The following is a 17,830-nucleotide window of genomic DNA, read 5'->3' as shown; positions in this document are numbered from 1 at the left end:
GTAAATATTAACTAATTGCATACGTAGGCTGAAATTTCATATGGGAGCAGTTATCATAACGATTACAGGAATCTGTTTAGTCATTCTGGTGTAAAATGACGCTAACATGGAAAGCCAATAATATTTCTTTAAGCTTATCTACTGCTCATTTAGGTGAAGTTTTACGTTCTTTACCGAATTTAATTTATGCAACAATTGTTTACAAACAAGGAGCTATTTTGAAAATAAACATTTTTTTCCCTGGACTGATAACTTGTTAGGGTGTTTGGAAATAAATACGAAAATTTGAAGAGGACAAAGACGTACTAAAGGCAACCCAGTTTACGTTCACAGAGCGTCTAGTTGTTATAGCTACAGACCCCAAGCTCTGCGGCTACATGTGTTTACAATTTTGCATGAGAAAATGTATTCGCTCGCCTCAAATTCGTTCCCGCGAATTGTTTCCAGCAATTACAATGCCTACTTAGCAGTGCCACAACATCTCTTCTATATCCTGTGCGGCGTATGAAATAAATTACAGGATTTGCTGTTCAGCCGACCAGGCAAGTAAAATAGAAGTCAACCCAAATTTCAAATGAACATAAGGGGCTGTTACGAGCCTTTCGAAAGTTGGAGACCAAGGAATGACAAAAATCAAAGTAGTAACGCAAGATTATGGCAATGCTTGGGAAAATAAGACCAAATAAAAAGAGAACAACGGAATAAATTTTCCTGGGGGTTTCAAACCCATCCGGTGCGACCGTTGTTATATTTGATGTTGTGTTGCTCCAGCGTTGATCGAAGTTACGTGTATGAGGCCCTATGAAATATCCAGTCATACTCAGAACAACAGCGAAAATGTAGATTGTGATAACAACTTTATTGACTAGCGATTTCGTCGCTTTTCTCATGTGAACGAACGGCTTCAAAATTGCGAAGTACCTTTCCACAGCCAGAGAAACGTAAACGTAAATTGAGGCCAGAGTATTCATGCATGAAAATATTAAAAAGTGGAAAAGACGATTGGTTGCGGAGGATGATGATATTGGCGAAAACTAGGGCGGAAAACCCTAAATCTGCGTTAGCAAGCGTCCGTATAAGAAATGTGTTTGGACTTTCGCATGGCTTGCCTTTTGTGACTTGAAGGTCAAATATGACGGTCAGTTGCAAGCTCCCAGCAATATCGCAGATTTAGATTAAAATGACCAAGTACTTTGTAACGGAGCAAAATACCTCCGACTGCATGATTCAAATGCCCAAGTTTTATCAGTGTTTCGGAAACGATCATTGTCATGCTAAATCTGCTGTTTTTAACTCAGAACTGGGTAAAAACCCAATTTAGTATTTAAGCCCCCCGGGGGGGGGGGGGGGGGTACTCCCATATGGAACAGACGGGGATGCTCGTCGGAAATTTTGAATTTAACCCCTAAAGGAGACCATCTGGGCGTGGCTCAAGCTTTTTGTAACCCCTAAAGGAGACTAATCTAGGCATGGCTTAACGCAATTTTGACCCCTAAAAACAAGTTAAAACGAAAATTTGACTTCTGTTTCTCTTCGCGTAATTCTGTGTTTCTTTGCGGAACCCTAAACGAGACCTTGGCGGCTTAAAATTTTGGCGCTTTGCCCGGAACACCCTAAGCGAGACCAAAATCCAAAATTTACACCCCTAAGAGAGACGACGAGCATCCCCGTCTGTTTCATATGGGAGCCCCCGGGGGCTTAAATACTAAATTAGGTTTTTACCCAGTTCTGAGTTAAAAACAGCAAATTTAGCATGACAATGATCGTTACCGAAACACTGATAAAACTTGGGCATTTGAATCAGGCAGTCGGAGGAGGTAGTTTGCTCCGTTGCAAAGTACTTGGTCATTTTAAGCTCGCAGGTATGACATTCCTGACAACTTACTGCGGACAAGATATGAAATATATTTATGACACAAAATGCTATTCCTATTTAATTTTTGCCGAATATCTGAAGACACCGTCTCCAAAGTTTCAATCCATTTCCATCCTCTCCATCCTTGGCTGTAAGCAGCGAAGAATAGCTTCAGTGCACTTCAATCGTTATTGGTAACAAAACCACAGCATTATTATTTGGTTTCATTGATGCAAAAACGTCTTAAGCGTTTTGGAAGTTTTACTGAAATAGCTTGACACTGCCCCCTTTAAACTACTTCTGAAAATTGGATCTCGCCTGTGATCACCTTTTCGAAACGATTTATTTCATCATATTCTTTTGCGACGGAAGTCCAATTAACTTCCACCATTATCTTACGGTGACAGGACAAGGCTCAGAAATTTTTTTTTCAATTCTCTTTCAAATGCAATCAGTAATTTTGGCGTATAGCATGATTACTAAGACGGAACTTCAACAACGACAATCGCGCCAAGAATTAAAACATCTTTTAAAATTACAAAAGACTTTATATTAAACATAACATTGCTTCAATAGCGTTTTTGACATATTTCACTCATACTGTTTTGAGCTGAGACTGCAACAATTGAAGTTTGAAGTTTTTTTCTAGAATTCTTAACAGACCACTTTAAAGTATTGTGCTTTACGTTTTCTTCTGGCTTGATTATAAGAGGTGAAAATACAGCTGAACATCTTAAGCCACTCTCTTCTTCGATCAGGTTGACTTGAAAAGCCCTCAACTAGATTCTGTGCGTGGGAAGTGGTTTCGTTTCCTAAAATATTGATCACTAGATGAACTGGTTGAAGGCTTGGTAAGTAGATTATATTTATTTCATAAAGGAAAAGCTGCCAGGACATTTACTCTTTGGGTCTAGTTTGCAAGCTGCGTTAATTGAATTTGTCGATTTCTCACAACATTGCAAAATGTGTAAACTGCATGAAACTCTCTGATTTTGAAATCCTGGTTTTTCTATAAATGTTTCACACATTGCAAGAAAACTACAACAACAAAAAAACGTATTGGTAGTGAAATTACAAAGAACTGCATTTCCAATACAGAGAAAAGGCAAAAACCTTTTCTGTACGGTCTATTTTACAAAACGAATCTCTAATATCAGCATTTCAAATAATCTGTCCTACATGCTGCTTTATATCTCATCGCTTAATGATCTAATTTGAGAAAATGACCAAAACAGAAAGAGAAACTGTCCTCTACATATATCTGAGGAAAAAAAAGCAAAAGCAGACGAGATCTTTTCCACTCGATTGGGCTCCCCAACTTGGACGCGGGTGCACCTCTATTCACCGAAACATGATGGACAAGACTCTCCTGCTTGCTGCGCGACAGTTTATTGTTCTCCTTTCTTCTTCAGCTGCGTAAGTGTATAGCTGTTTGTGGCGTTAATTTTGGGAAAGTTCGGTCTCCTTCGTTTACAGCAAGTGCAACACTTGAAAAGCTTGGTAACTTCCCGACGGAAGTTCGGGCTGCGAAATGAGTAAAGCACTGGATTCGCTGTCGAGCCGGCCATGGCAAGAACGATGGAAGACAATTTCAATCTCCGCTTATGATCAGAGTCTGATACAAACTGATTTACAACGCGCATGGTGAAATTTGGACACCAAGTTACTAGAAAAATTGCAGTTACTATTATGAACAGTTTTGTCAATTTACGACGCGACTTGAAAAGGACAATTTGAGTGGCCTCACTTGCTTCCGTGTCGAACCAAAGATGACAAATAACACGTGCATAGCAGAAAATTATAACAGCACTCGGTACAATGAAGCCGGATACGAGCAAAACGAATGAATAAATTACATTGAAATTTTCCCTCCAAGTTGAAATGGTCATCGTTGCGTTTCCAGTTTCCTCGTGATTGCCAATGTTGAATACTTCGATGTAAATTCCCGGAACACCCAGAACTCCAGCCAGGACCCATGTTGCTAGAATTACTTTACAAAGCAAAGACTTGGCTGCTTTGGCCAAGTACACAAATGGTTTTAGTATCGCAAAATACCTCTCTATCGACAGAGCAGCCAAGGTGAAAATCGACACCAGTGCTCGCACAATAAACAGGGAGGGTACGTAATCTTCGTCGTTGTACAATACAATCATGATCTCTACGTAACCTTGAACTGTGAAAACGACATCTGCCAGAGCAAGGTTGGATAGCAGCAAAGTATTAGCATTTTGAAGGCTCTTGTTCTTGCAAATAACCGCAATAACGATTATATTCCCCAAAAGATTCAGAATAAGAAGAACCGACGGGAAAAGCGTGAGCGTAACTGTAATAAAGGTTTCCATTTTTAAAAAAGAACAAGGCTTTGGTAACGGTTTAAAAATTAAGTGGATTTTTTGGGATAATAGAGTTCCTCCGCCCAGGCAAAACAAATATACTCACAAATGAGTGACCTACCATTCGCTATGTAAACTGAATTTAATTGAATGAATTTAAAGATAAGCCGTGACAATGCAAGGAGCCCATCGGTAGAAAAGGTCGTTATGCTATACACTCTTTGTACACAAAACAAAACGACTTTTCATTCTGTTTACAAACTTGTCGGATCTTTACTGACGTTGTTTTCTATATCTTGATTATTGTGAAATAAGTGAGCTGATATAGCGACGGTAGCCAACCGTAACGGACTCTCTTATTTGTCGACTTGCACCTGTTTTTGTTATTTACAATCCAAAATGACAGAAAATTATCAATATTGAGCTTTCTTGGAGAAAAAGAATGCAAATGAATTGACTCAGCGGTATGGGTTGATGGCAAAAGTCATTTGCATCTCTCTAAATAACCTCTCAGCACCTTAATTACACTTTTAACAAACGTCCTTTTTTTCCGGCCGAGGCTTAACGTTCCTAATTTTATTACGATTTAGGCCTGAAAAGGTTCTTTAACACGTTCTTAAAGTTCGACTACAAACTGAATAGTTCTTCAGCGTATCATGCAATACGAGAAACCACATTTTTGCGTTAAAAAGAAAACGTATTTGATTCAACTTCAAACTGAGTTGCTCTTAAAGTGTCAGATTATGCAGTAAGAAAACCACGTTGTTAAGTTAAAATTACGTCCCTAAGTGTTTGAGTTAAATTAATTGTCCTGTTAGACTCCAGTTTTACATTTCTTTTACCTTTATTTGCACTACTCACAAAAACATCAACAACAAAACAAACACCAATGATCAAAGTAAACGACATTCTGAACCAACTTTCATCCTCTCTTCTTAGCCATGATGTTCTGAAAATAATGCTTAATCTTAGCTTGTTGAACGTTCTTATAAGAAATGTTTTTATAAAAGAAAGAGTGTAACTGAAATTCTTGAAATCACATATTTTTAACTGCTACAAAAAATGCACGAAATTTATTACTCATATAATGCACGTTTTTCTGACATTCTAACTGATTTTAAAAGCAGGCCGAAAAATTAAGGCGATAGATCACATAAATATTCTATGGTAGTTGTCGATTCGATTTCAGACCTATTTAGGTAATCTTTCAACCAGTGCAAGTGATGAAATAGTTTTGATGATACTACAAGAATGGTTACCAGTGCCTTTGCATTATTTTCAGGCATTATTTTCAGGAAAATGAGCAAGAATTGTACTGTGAGACTATTAAATTTAAAATACTGACGCTTTTTTAATGTTTAGTTTCCTCGTTCCACCTCTATTAAGCCATCCTTCTGCGTAATTTTGATTCGAAAAATAGATGTTTATTGAGGCAAAAGTTATTCTGAAACTACTTGATGCAACAGAAAAAAACTCTCATGTCGCCCTGTATTTATGAAGAAGCACTGTTTCGATCTCTATCGTGCAGTTGGTAACATAAAAGGTTCGACATCAAATGAACCATTTCTGTCAGAGTTACGTGGCCCGTTAATGGAACGTTCTTCGCACGTAAAATGCGAGAAACATTGACATGCTAAAAACACCGCGGCTGCATCAGTAAAACTGATCACCAGCATCCTCCCTGATATTTAAAGCTAATAATTAGTCATGTTCCTGAACAGTCAGCAATAAACTTGCCTGCTCGAGTCAAAAAGTGACCCCTGTGAGCTTTGCTATATTTTAATTTATCTTCATTCCAAATTTCATCGCTTATTCGAATGCACCGAGGATAGCAGAGGTGCCGGCAGAACTTGTTATTATTGTTATTGATGTTTCTAAAACTAGTCGTCATTTTCAGATCTTTCTGCATTGTAAACTCAGCTGCGAGTACATTTAGGCGAGTTTATTTGGCTTGAACAATTTTCACCAAGCATGTATCGGCCTTATATGGTCACGGTAACCTTATATGGCAACACAAAGCCGAATATACAACTATGCCAATCAAATCTCTTGAAGTGCATAAAGCAGTTTGTTGTTAATAAAAGTAATTAGAACTTTTTGGGATTTTAAAGAGATCGTTACGAAAAAGCTTAATTAATTTTCAAGATCGGTTGTCGTTACAAACTCTCATCGCTACCTGGCAGTATTTGTATACAACAACCTGGTTTTTGAAATGCCGAGTGAGGCATTTTTATCCCTTTTACTGTACTTGGCCATTTTAATCTACATCTCAAATGTCATTGGGAACGTACTCGTCATATTGGTTCTTCAAGTCAAAAAACGACAGTCATGTGGGAGTCCAAACATGTGCCTTATACTAGCGTTAGCTCATGCCGATTTATGGTTTTCTGCCCTAGTCTTCGCCAATTTCCTAATCCTCTGCAACCAATTGTCTTTTCCACTTTTAAATATCTTCATGAATGCTCTGGCTTCAGTTTACATTTACGTTTCCTTAGCTGTGGAAAGGTACTTCGCAATTTTGAAGCCGTTCGTTCACATGAGAAAAGCGACGAAATCGCTAGTCAATAAAGTTGTTATCACAATCTACATTTTCGCTGTTGTTCTGAGCATACCTGGATATTTCATAGGGCCTCATACACGTAACTTCGATCAACGCTGGAGCAACACAACATCAAATACAACACCAGTCGCACCGGATGAGTTTGAAACCCTCAGGACAATTTATTCCGTTGGCCTCTTTTTATTTGGCCTTATTTTCCCAAGCATTGCCATAATCTTCTGTTACGCACGCGTCGTTCATCATGTATGGTTTACTGTCGACGCCAACAGGTCCACAAATGCTGGTATTGTCAAGTCACGACGGAAACTGACCAGGCTCTTTATTCTGACTACTTTGATTTTTATTATGACTTGGTCTCCAACTTTTGCAAGGCTTTTAACAACCCCGTTTGGCTCAAGAGCTCATTTGAACTTTGGGTTGACGTCTATGTTACTTTGCCTGGTTGGCTCGGCAGCAAATCCTTTGATTTACTTCTTTCGCTGCCCAGGATATCGAAGGGATGTTGTGGCACTGCTAACTGGGCATAGCAGTTGCTGTAAACAGGCAAAGATACGGCCATTTATCTCTGGAACTGGGTTAGAGCAAGCAAATGCGTTTCCTCTTGTAAAATTGGAAAGAACTGAAGCTAACACACCCGAGCAGGTCACGGTAATTTCCATAAGGAAACATCCCATCACTGAGCTTTAGGCAACGATAGTCTTTTCACGTCGGGTGTTTCTTTATTGCATCGGGAACTGCGTTTTTGCGCGATTTCTAACTAACCCTAAGAAAGTAAATTTTCTTTTAAGCTCATTACTGATTCATCAGGTCAGCCAAATTCACCAATCACAGGTGTATACCACATCACGTGGATGTTCACAAAGTATATGAAAATCTTTAAAAGATTTGGATACGATATCCAAATATTTTGTGATTTTTCTTTGCTGTCTTTACGAAACAATAGTCAGCCACTCGTTCTAGAAGGCTATACCAAAAACCTGTCCTTCGTGTTTCGTTAGGGCTTCCAAGGACCTCGAAACAATGAGATAGGCGTCGTGCTTTCATCTTTTTATCGGTGTTTTGAACCCCTGATGAAACACTGGCGCTAGTTTTTGATATATTACGTGAAAGCCAATGACATTTCCACGATGGAAACAAAACCTTCTTTTGCTTTGCTGTTTTTGGGTTACAACTGTTACTTCAGAGTCTAACAGACTTCCTTGTGCTTGTGCTGTGTAATGTCCATATTCGCTCACACCCAATGCATGAACATCAAGAGCCAATAGCCCTTATTGGAGAGGGAAACTCCGATTTTACTCTTTGGATGGAGAGGGCCTGGAGCCCATTGTGTTGCCATGGAAACGTCACAAGGGGAACTTTGCAATGAGTATAACAACTGTAAAAAGTTTCAGTTCTATATAGAAAAAGTCTTCAGAGATGTTCCATTTTTTGTGATTTTACATCATTTTGTTTCCACTATGTGACGTCACAAGTCGTCTAATTTGCATAAATCAAAATCTTGACTAACTCGGCAACCAAGAGAGCAATCACAAAAAAGTAAACGCCGTTCTCCATCATTTTGAAAGCTCTTTCGAACAAGCAAATAAAAAAAAATTGTGTCACATGCACTTTAAGGCAGGGTTGTCATTAAGTTTTGAAGCAGGTGTAGCACACGTAACATGCCAAAGGCCATGTAAAGGAAGGCCCGAAGGGCCTGATTCCCTAGGGGGGGTCTAGGGACATGTTCCACCAGAAAATTCTTCAAATTAGACCCTCGGAAATGCATTTTCCAGCCCTCTGAGGTGCAATCAATCAAAAAGTGATGAAAATAAAACAGGGCAAAAGATAAACTTCACAATGAATAAAGAAAGATATTTACTAACCATGTTGAAATGGTCATGCATCACAGAACCTTGAAAAATGGTCAGTGGAATCCCATTTATATCAAGTAATGATTTTGTTACTGAAAATGGCGTAGGAATCCTACAACGATCGATCGGGGGTGTTCTCCAAAGGTTTCTTACAGAAAATGTTTGGATTTTTATTAAAAGCACGTCTTAGAATCAGGAACACAGACAACACAAGGCAGTAATTATATTTTCTTTAGAAGTTAAATGTTTATAAATAAATTTCAATTTGTTTTGCGCCATGAATATTCATTCTGCAGCAACCATCACCCGTAACATTGACTGGGCTCAGCCGTAACAGGTGTTACGGGTTATGGCCCCTAATGACAGCCCTGCTTAAGGTGGCACTTATAAGATTCCTTTTACCTTAAGCGCGTATAAATAAACGGCTATGTCTATCTATGCATTTATCCACGCAGCCGGCCGACTTTTTGAATGAGGTGCGCTTTCTCTGACAAGTTACGAAGCCCTCGCCGTCGTTTTGTGCTTCGTATGGGAAGTATTCTGTTGAAGTCATTGTTACCCGACAATTTTAGCCTTTTGGTCTCAATAATTAGTGAGATTTTAGCCGTCACAAATGATCTGGAGGCCAGAGTGGTATTTAGCCCATAAATTACTTGTAAAACGTTTTAATTTTTTAAAGCAACATTTCTCAAAGTTTATTTGGTAGATCTTGCTCAAATTATCAGAAATAAGTAATTATGCAATTCAGTTTGTTATGCAATAATGTATGTAATTATGCAATTCAGTTTGTTATGCAATAATGTATGTAATTATGCAATAAATATTGCACTGTCAATATTCAGTATTATTTTCTTGGCTTATCGATTACATTGCAAAAGATAGTGCTAATGAGGTAAATTTGTGAACAATAAACTCGCCTATAAGAAAACGTTTTTGGCACAATGTTAAATCTTTGAGATCCTCTATGAAAAGAAAAAAACGATAAGAAAAAGCCAAGGGGCTTGTTTCTCAAGATTCCCGGAAGCTTTTCATGACCTGTTCATTTTGAAGAATTGATTAACACCAGAGAAAACAAAACAATTGCAAAGTTGCATGACCGTGACTTGAAATGTTTTCCTTTAGAAGTTAAAAAGCGTTTTATATCACCCGAAATACACCTGAGAGATGTGCTCGGAACTCCTATAATTTCTGGCACAGGTGCGTAACATGACTTCCGTTTGATCTGTTTACATATAAAGAATTTACCGAACCGTGCCCAAAAAACATACGGTACGGTACTGTGTCGAGATTTTGCAGTGCCGTGTCAGATTTTTGAGCTAGTGTAAGAGTCCGTTTACTCATGCGATTTTTGTCACACTCAAGTGTAAACCGGGTGCGATTTCATTGCGATTTTTACAGCGATTGGAGGCTGAAATTTGGTTTAACTCACGGAAACACAGTAACTTTGAACAGCAGTTTCGCTACAGCGCAGGCGCATACTCTGTTTTCAAAGCGGCAGCTCAAGTCGGCTATTTCTTGCGTTGACTCACTTTAAAGTGAGCTAAAGTCTAGAGACAGTTTAATTAAGAAAGAGATAATTGAAACATAAATATTGGTAAATGAGTCGTTGAATTGTTCTTTCATCTTTGCTTTAGACGCCTGAAATGCCGCCGCTCTGTTGTCGTGCCGTTTATAATGTGCACAACTGTTGTTAAAGAAACATGGATAACTTGGGCACAATTCAGTCAGTGCCGCTTCATTGTAACGCCGCGAACGGTTTTTTTATCGCTTTCTTTCCGACATGACACTGCCTGAAATAATCTCCTGCGGGGTCTCTCGTGATTCAACATTCAAAGATTGCAGCAGATTTGCATTAAGTTTCGAGCAAGTTCGAAACCCTCGCGACACCAAATCATTGAAACATCACATTGAAATCGCACCCAGTTTTAATACACGTGCGATTTTTAAATTACAACTTGAGCGCGACAAAATTTGCATCAAGTTGCTCCGTCAAAAAGGGCCTTGAAGCGGGCTTGAAAGTGGATTTTCCGACATTTTGCTCAGGACCAACAAAAATTTTTCAAAAATTTCCAATTTTGGAGGGAAATTGTGAAGAACTGGACAACTAGACGTAGTTTGATGCTAGTATATGGTTTAGAGGATTACGAATGTAGCTGAAATGACATTTCAAAGACCCAAGTTTCCACCCTCCCGTCAACTGTCTTCATCAGGGGGCAGGAGATTATCAAGGAAAGCCTCTACCTCCACTGAAGCTTTGAATCAACCCTTTTCCGAGTATATAATTTTAGAATTCCAGTTTTTTTTTATACGTTACTTTGCATGGCACAATAAAAAAGCAATGGAATCTTTTCTGGAAAGAAAAACGGTTAGAAACAAGGCTTACATCTAATATATGGCAAGTGTTTTTCAAAGTGACTAAAATGAGGATTTTCTGGGATCTCAGTCAAACAATTTTTTTCAAGAATGGGCGATTTTGAAGGCAAACTTTTCTAAGTCATGCGATGCCCTCATTAGTATGCATTGAAAGTTTATGTTCTATGCATTAGCAGATTATTTCCAATGACAAAAAACCTCATTGGTGTCAACAAAATTTTATTATTTTTGGATCTTTAACCTCTAAACTTGTAAGTCACGTGATTTTATATCCAACTACAATTAACAAGAGTGAATTAGATTAGAGTGTGTTGATCTATCACTTTGTGGGCTTGCCCCTAGCACATTCACAAATGGACTTATTTATGGATACACTTTGCGTGCGAAACAAACAAAGGGCCGCCAATTTTTAACCAATCAGAAGAAGCCATGTCACGCGTGACTGCTTCTGTGATGATTTTTTTCAGGGACATGACAACTGATTTTCGCGGGAACGGGTTTTCTAAAAATAGCCTCATTTGTGACTATGCTGTGGAGCCCATCCTTGCCATAACAACAATCTTATCTAATTCAATCTTGAATTTAAAATAAAATTGTCATAGGGCCACGATATTTTCAAAACAAGTATATTCATCAACTTCTAAAAGGCTGTTGTTATTTCCAGTGTTAATTATTTAACGCTTTTCACATTTATTAAAATCTTAAGAAGTAATGTTACATCAATAAATAGCTTCAAAGTTCCCCTTCTGTGGAGAAACAAATAATTGTTGCGATACACATTAATCTGTTCCGTTTTTAAGTACAATTTAAACACCTTTCTGCGAGCTTTAGTAGTTGTCATCGGAATGTGACATTGGATAGCGCCAGCATGCATGCTCTCCGCCGTAGATGCTGTTTGATCCTGAGCTCTGAAGTGCGTGGGGGAAGCGGTGGTTAGGAATGGTGAGATTGTTTCCTCGACAGCAGGAATCTCCACAGGCTCCCCACTGGCAGAGATTCGGAAGATAATAAAACTCTGTGGTAAGGAAATCAAAACAAGCCTAGAAATTTGGTATTAAAAGAGACTAGGAGAGGAAATGTGTAATATTTGATTTGCTTCCACTTATTTCATAACAGTCAACTACTACTACTACCACTTCCACTACCGCTACCGCTACTGCTACTGCTACTGCTACTGCTACTGCTACTGCTACTGCTACTGCTACTGCTACTGCTACTACTACTACTACCACTACTACTACTGACGTATTCCCCCAGTCATAAAAACGTCAAAATTTGTCAAATTTCAACTTATATTTTCCCAGCTGATATAACACCTAATACGCTGAACCTTTGCAGGGTTACTAAAGTAAATCTGCGCTTTCTATTTCTGGTATCAGTTTTTTATTCAGTTCAATTTTAACTCATTCAAATCCGTTGCCGCCATTTTGGAGAGGGGTCTATTAGATCACGTGAAACTAAGGTTGATCATATATCCACCACTAGCCACCGACACTGAGGTGAATAGTTGTTTTAGTTTGTACTAATACAGTGAGATAATAAAGCACAAAAAGATAATTTTAACTCATTTATTCTTGCAACGATGATAATATTTTCGGACGCAAACCCCGCGCGAATTGCTCAGAGGTGAATAGCCAAGGATGTTCGAAGTCTGAGTAGCCATTCGGAGCGCGTCCTCAACATAATCCACTGTTTTAGTACAAGTATATACTAAAAGGGTTTAGTTTCTAAGGAAATTGTCGTGTTGGTTGGGAAGTGAAACACAAATGGATTTATGAACTAAGTTCATATTTAGCAATTATTCGCCGAAGGTGATGCGAATATTATACACTTAATGTATCGTCCCGAGGGAAACAGTTACTCTTGTTTTCCCGAGAGTCCTGATGCTTCCCGAGACGAAGTCGAGACAAAGTTTGCCGAGGGACCAGACATTAAATGCTTTTTGTATATTTAGAATTTTCCTTCAACAATCGCAGCAAAACATCCGGAGCGGGTAACAACTGGGGAATTGTATCCCGGTCGGGATACATTTGAATTTGATCAGGGACACGTGACCATGCAAGAATCAACCAATCAAAGTGCTCGTTTTGTTGAGTGAAAGTCTAGGCATATAACAATGATGAATATTTACGGAGACGCAGTCGCGGTAAATAGTCCCCAATTTTCACTGAGCCTGTGGCGAATAATTATTTTAGTATAATTTTCAGCGGTGAATATCAAGAAAGTGCAAAACAACGTGCTAAAACACGATAAAAAGGCACGAAAAGGGCTTGCTTAGCTTAGCAGCCGCTCCTACAAAATGTTATATTCACCCAAGAGAAAATTTCTCTTGATGCCATTTGTAAACCTTACATGTCAAAACGTGGAACTATCCCAAGGGATCTGACTAAGAACATCATAGTCTTAAGAAAATGCAAGAGCAAATTTGAATGCCTTTTGTATGAAATGTTGTTCATACAAAAGGAAAAACCACCTTTAAACATTCAAAGTGACTCCCTAAGGGCGAAGCTGTTCATGTAAATTAACATATTGTATATTCGCTCCTTTAAATTTCAACGCTGAATTTTTCATTTCACTTGATAATGAGGACAAGATGTCCTCGGAACGTCGTGTAATTAACTTAGTATCTCTTTTCTTTTTGTTAAGTTCTACATCTAAAGTAAATTAACCAGCGTAAAGAAATTCGAGAGTGGACGTTTCGAACTTAAGCCCTTCTTTAGATCTAAGATGATGTGCATCTCCGACCGTCACATGCCCAATGTGTGAATACCACCCCGACCCCGTGGCGCACAGTGCACTGCTTGTCCAACAGAAGACACTGTTCCCCTCTGTTTGAGTGACTATCTGGAAATACCCCGTGCTGTACACTTTGGGCATTGCATGCCATCAACCACTGCAATCATGTGTGATCTCAATTCTTCAGTTTTTCTCCTACGCCAGAGTCTGCATCTACAATGCATTGTAGTTGCGCCAAGGCGCACTATCATTGGAGCATCCCCTTGTTGAGCTGTTATCGCTTAGTGTTATCGCTGTTGTGGAATCAATAAATCAAATTACCTACCATCGCTAAACAAGTCCCTCGAGCTGCCATGAGCCAACATGGATGATGACATCAGGTATGCGCTATCCTGATTCTCGAATGCCTGAAATCCGTTTGACATCAGGAAACTCTCCCTGCAACGGAAAAGAAACACGAATGATCGTGTAAAACTGAGCAGATGATTTTAGAGCTGCGGTACTTTTGCGCTCGCCTTGGTTTTGTACAGTAATTTCCAAACGTATCACAGCTAACTTGAGAATTGTGACTTGCTTGCAGTTTTTTCCAGCGCTTAGGACAGGCCGCAAGTATTTGCTTGTCACTATGTTGCCTAATTTGATTCCCCACTTCCCTTGTGATTGACCAAAGGAATCAGTGGTCATTATTATCCAATTCTGTTGTTTTGTGACACGAGGACAAACATTCCGGGATCTTGTACATTTAAAGACATCAAGCTCTGGCCATAGGTGCTTCTCTTTTGTAGCACCCAGTCTATGGAACTCTCTTTCTGACAATATCAGACAGAGCAGCTCGCTAATCTTAAGACCCATACAAAGACAATAATCAATTTTATAATTGGTTTAGTTAAGCATATGACATAGATTTAATCGAAACTTTTTATTGCTATTATTGTGCTATAGTTTTTTCTCGATTCGAATATTATAATTGTAAAATTTCAACTTGCTGTAACTTTGATTGCAATTATTGTACAGTGCTATTGAGCTACAGGAAATAGTGCTATATAAACAACAGTAATATTATTATTCTTCTTATTATCATCATCATCATCATCATCATCATCATAAACTATGAAAGACACAGGAATATACGAGCCCCATATCGCACTCGGATTTTTCTGTGTTCCATTTGGTTGCCATATATTCCTGTGCCTTTCATAACTGATTTATTAATCAGCTTGATGCATTTCTCGACATTTCCCACATTTTCTACTGTACATTTAGTCATTTGTACTCAGTGTTGGTGATTCATACAGTGGCAGAACCAATCACATTTTTCCACCGCTTGCCTAACGCAAAAATGTGACACTTCCGATAAAAGGGGTGATAAAAGAGGAGTCTTTTTTCCATAAATCCTCTGTTTTCAGGACAGGTTGGATCATAAATCACTTATTAGGTGTTTTGGAGCTCAGTATGGCGACGTGTGAGGATTCGTACAAATACAGCAAAGCTAATCATAAACAAATCCGCATTACACGTCAAAACATTCGTTTGATTCGTGGAACTATTTTTTGAACGTATAATTCTACATAGTTCAGTGAATTTCAATAACGAATTTAATACCTACCTTTCCGTATTACCCAAAAACCTTATGGAATCTCTGAAACCTTTTGCAAACGGATTGCTGTAAATCTTTAGTCGAGTTATCTGCAAGCCGCAACAAAAAACAGGGTATGATAATGAGGAACAGATACAGCTTTCCGTGTCTGCCACTGCCCAGTGACATGGTTGTGCGCATGCGTGAGACACTTGTCAGACCGTGAATCCAATAGCCGCTTACCATATCATATCATATATCTTTATTTACCCTCGGATTTTTAGAGTAGCTTGGTGTAGCTAATATCTCGGAGCATTTACCCTCCCAACCATGATACACCACAGAAGACAGACCACAACACCGGGAACTACATGCCCTACTCTTTACGACAAGTGTGCGGGTTCTGGATGGCACCACTGAAATGGTGCTATCCAGTTGCACAAACTCGACCCAAGCTCTTGCGCGTTAGCGTAAGTATATCAGTCAGTGGGCGAGATATGATGACAGCCAATGTCAAACAATTGAAGATAAAAGTAGAGAGTAGAGAGAAGTGATTGAGAAGTGAATTGTCTCTGATGAATCCCTCGGTCGGGATGAAACGAACTTCGTAAGACTAACCACGAACAATGTATTTTCACAAGTAAATGTCAACTTTATTGTCAATTTTCACTCGTGAATTTGTGCGGTCTGGAATCCTTACGCGATATAAGGTGAGATTGCTGTCATAATTTTGTTAGCGAACGGGACTTTGGGCGTGATGCCCAACGAGTTTGCCAAGAAGAAAGGTCTCTGATGATTTCCTGATGGTTGGGATGAAACGAGCTTCGTAAGACTAACCACGAACAATGGATTTTCACAAGTAACTGTCAACTTTATTGTCGAATTGAATTTTGATGAAAGTTTAAAAAACAGAGCAGGTGCGGGCAGATTTGAAGCTCCTTAGGGATGAAAAAGGGTGCGGGGTTGGTGATGCAAATATTAGGTGATGGAGGTATTGATACCGATATGTACAAATGGTTTTTTTAACAGTTTGTTTCATCGCCCAAAACCATGGAGATCTTAAGGTGGTACTACAATCAAAAAAATCACATTTTTCCTTTGAATTTCAAAACTATGTCAAGTAAACACTAAGTGACCCAAGTTTTAAGCCTTAATTTCAAAAAGACACTTGTTTATTTTAACTAGAATTTTCCTATATAATGGTCCGCCATTATTAACTTTAAAATCTTCAGATAGCTAGCTCGAGGAGAAGATGACGTCAAAGACTCGCTGGTTAAAGAATGCAATGCGTTTGTACGCGATTGAATTTAAAATGCAGCACGGGAGTTTCGGGCTTTCACATTTTTAAACTCGAGTTTTGCGTACATTATAACTGCGTTAACACGCTGAAATTTCAAGCTAGTGAGTAAATGACGTCACTTTTTCTAGATCCAACCCTCGGAGGTCCAGTCCGCCAGTTTTGAAGGTGAGTAATGGCGGACCGTGAAATCCAAAACTTACACTCAAAGTAAACAGCCTTTGGATAAAAATCAAAGCTCAAAATTTTGCCAGCCAGGTATTAAACAAACAAACTTTCAAAATCTGAAGAACAGGAAGGAAGTGATTTTTTGATCATAATACGGCCACGTTAAGCATGCGACGTTTTTGAGACTGGGACGGCAACTGGAAGTGAGCTGCTTTCTCTTTCACGTTATCTTCACACAACCACATTTATATTGCTAAGTATATTTTCTACATTGGGGATGATTAGTTTAAAAATCTACGAGACACTACTGTCCTGGCATGCGAAATGTTCACTTCCGGTTACCAAAAACGTCGTGTGCATAAGCTTCCTAATAGACCTTTTTGCAGATACGGCAGGCACCCTGAGCTTTCGAAAGAACAGAAATCAAAATGGCCGCCGTATATGCAAAAAGTCTATTGGCCTTTGCTTGGGACAAGTAACACAAACACTGCACCTGGTCGTTAGAAAGAAACACTTTGAAGAAACCTGTTTCCAACCCTTCCGTTGTTCTAATGTTTATCATTCACGACTTACCAGGTGATTCTGGTATGATGTAACCGCCATGAATGTCGTCTCAGGGAAGGCAAATGTCTGCGCATGCGTTTTTGTTAAATCGGGCTTCTCTTCTGTAGGATTCTTGACTAAGTGAATCCTTGGTTGGTATTTATGCATCGAGTTAAGAATGATCTGGAAATTGCAAGGAAAAAACAATTAAGTCCAGCACCGGTTTCCTGATATTACAAAGCAAGACAATGCACCAACGGGAGCCTGTAAGTATGAACCTCCTTATAATGCACTTTATTTAAAACTGAACTACGGATATCACATTTCCAGCATTTTCATTGGCTCGCCGGACACAGGTTATCAGCTCATATACCTGCACTACCAAATATGGTCAATGAACACAGCAGCAAATACACAGTTTTGCGGCTCCGAGAAAAAATGGCCAAATAAATTCAACATAAAAGAGTTGTGATGTTGGGGTTTTTAATAAAACAATTATTCTACTCGGGCTTGCTGGATATGAAATGATCATAACCAAC

At 38.9% G+C, this 17,830-nt stretch overlaps 2 protein-coding genes across 2 annotated transcripts in view; both read right to left on the bottom strand.

Annotated features, from left to right (window-relative positions):
• Positions 1–2,716: 2,716 nt before the first annotated feature.
• LOC137998952 (galanin receptor 2b-like) lies at positions 2,717–4,669 on the bottom strand. The gene has a single exon (XM_068844791.1). It carries the CDS (start codon positions 4,195–4,197, stop codon positions 3,244–3,246), a length of 954 nt encoding a protein of 317 aa, XP_068700892.1. The 5' UTR covers positions 4,198–4,669; the 3' UTR covers positions 2,717–3,243.
• A 6,504-nt stretch (positions 4,670–11,173) lies between these two features.
• The window catches only part of LOC137999774 (T-box protein 12-like), a 16,645-nt gene continuing 9,988 nt past the window's right edge, over positions 11,174–17,830 (bottom strand). Inside the window, exons 4-7 of the mRNA XM_068845678.1 lie at positions 17,322–17,474; positions 15,314–15,393; positions 14,033–14,145; positions 11,174–11,986 (exon numbers count right to left, since the gene is read on the bottom strand). Of these exons, the coding sequence (XP_068701779.1) occupies positions 11,799–11,986; positions 14,033–14,145; positions 15,314–15,393; positions 17,322–17,474 (534 nt within the window). The 3' untranslated portion in view covers positions 11,174–11,798. The remainder of the gene's footprint in view (positions 11,987–14,032; positions 14,146–15,313; positions 15,394–17,321; positions 17,475–17,830) is intronic.

Source organism: Montipora foliosa, chromosome 4 (assembly GCF_036669935.1).
Source record: "Montipora foliosa isolate CH-2021 chromosome 4, ASM3666993v2, whole genome shotgun sequence".
Classification (NCBI taxonomy): domain Eukaryota; kingdom Metazoa; phylum Cnidaria; class Anthozoa; order Scleractinia; family Acroporidae; genus Montipora; species Montipora foliosa.
The sequence above is the reverse complement of the archived record's forward strand: the minus strand, read 5'-3'. Positions and strand labels throughout refer to the sequence as shown.

Coding starts and splice junctions, on each gene's coding strand:
- LOC137998952 (XM_068844791.1), bottom strand. CDS start 4,197: ATGGAAACCTTTATTACAGTTACGCTCACGCTTTTCCCGTCGGTTCTT.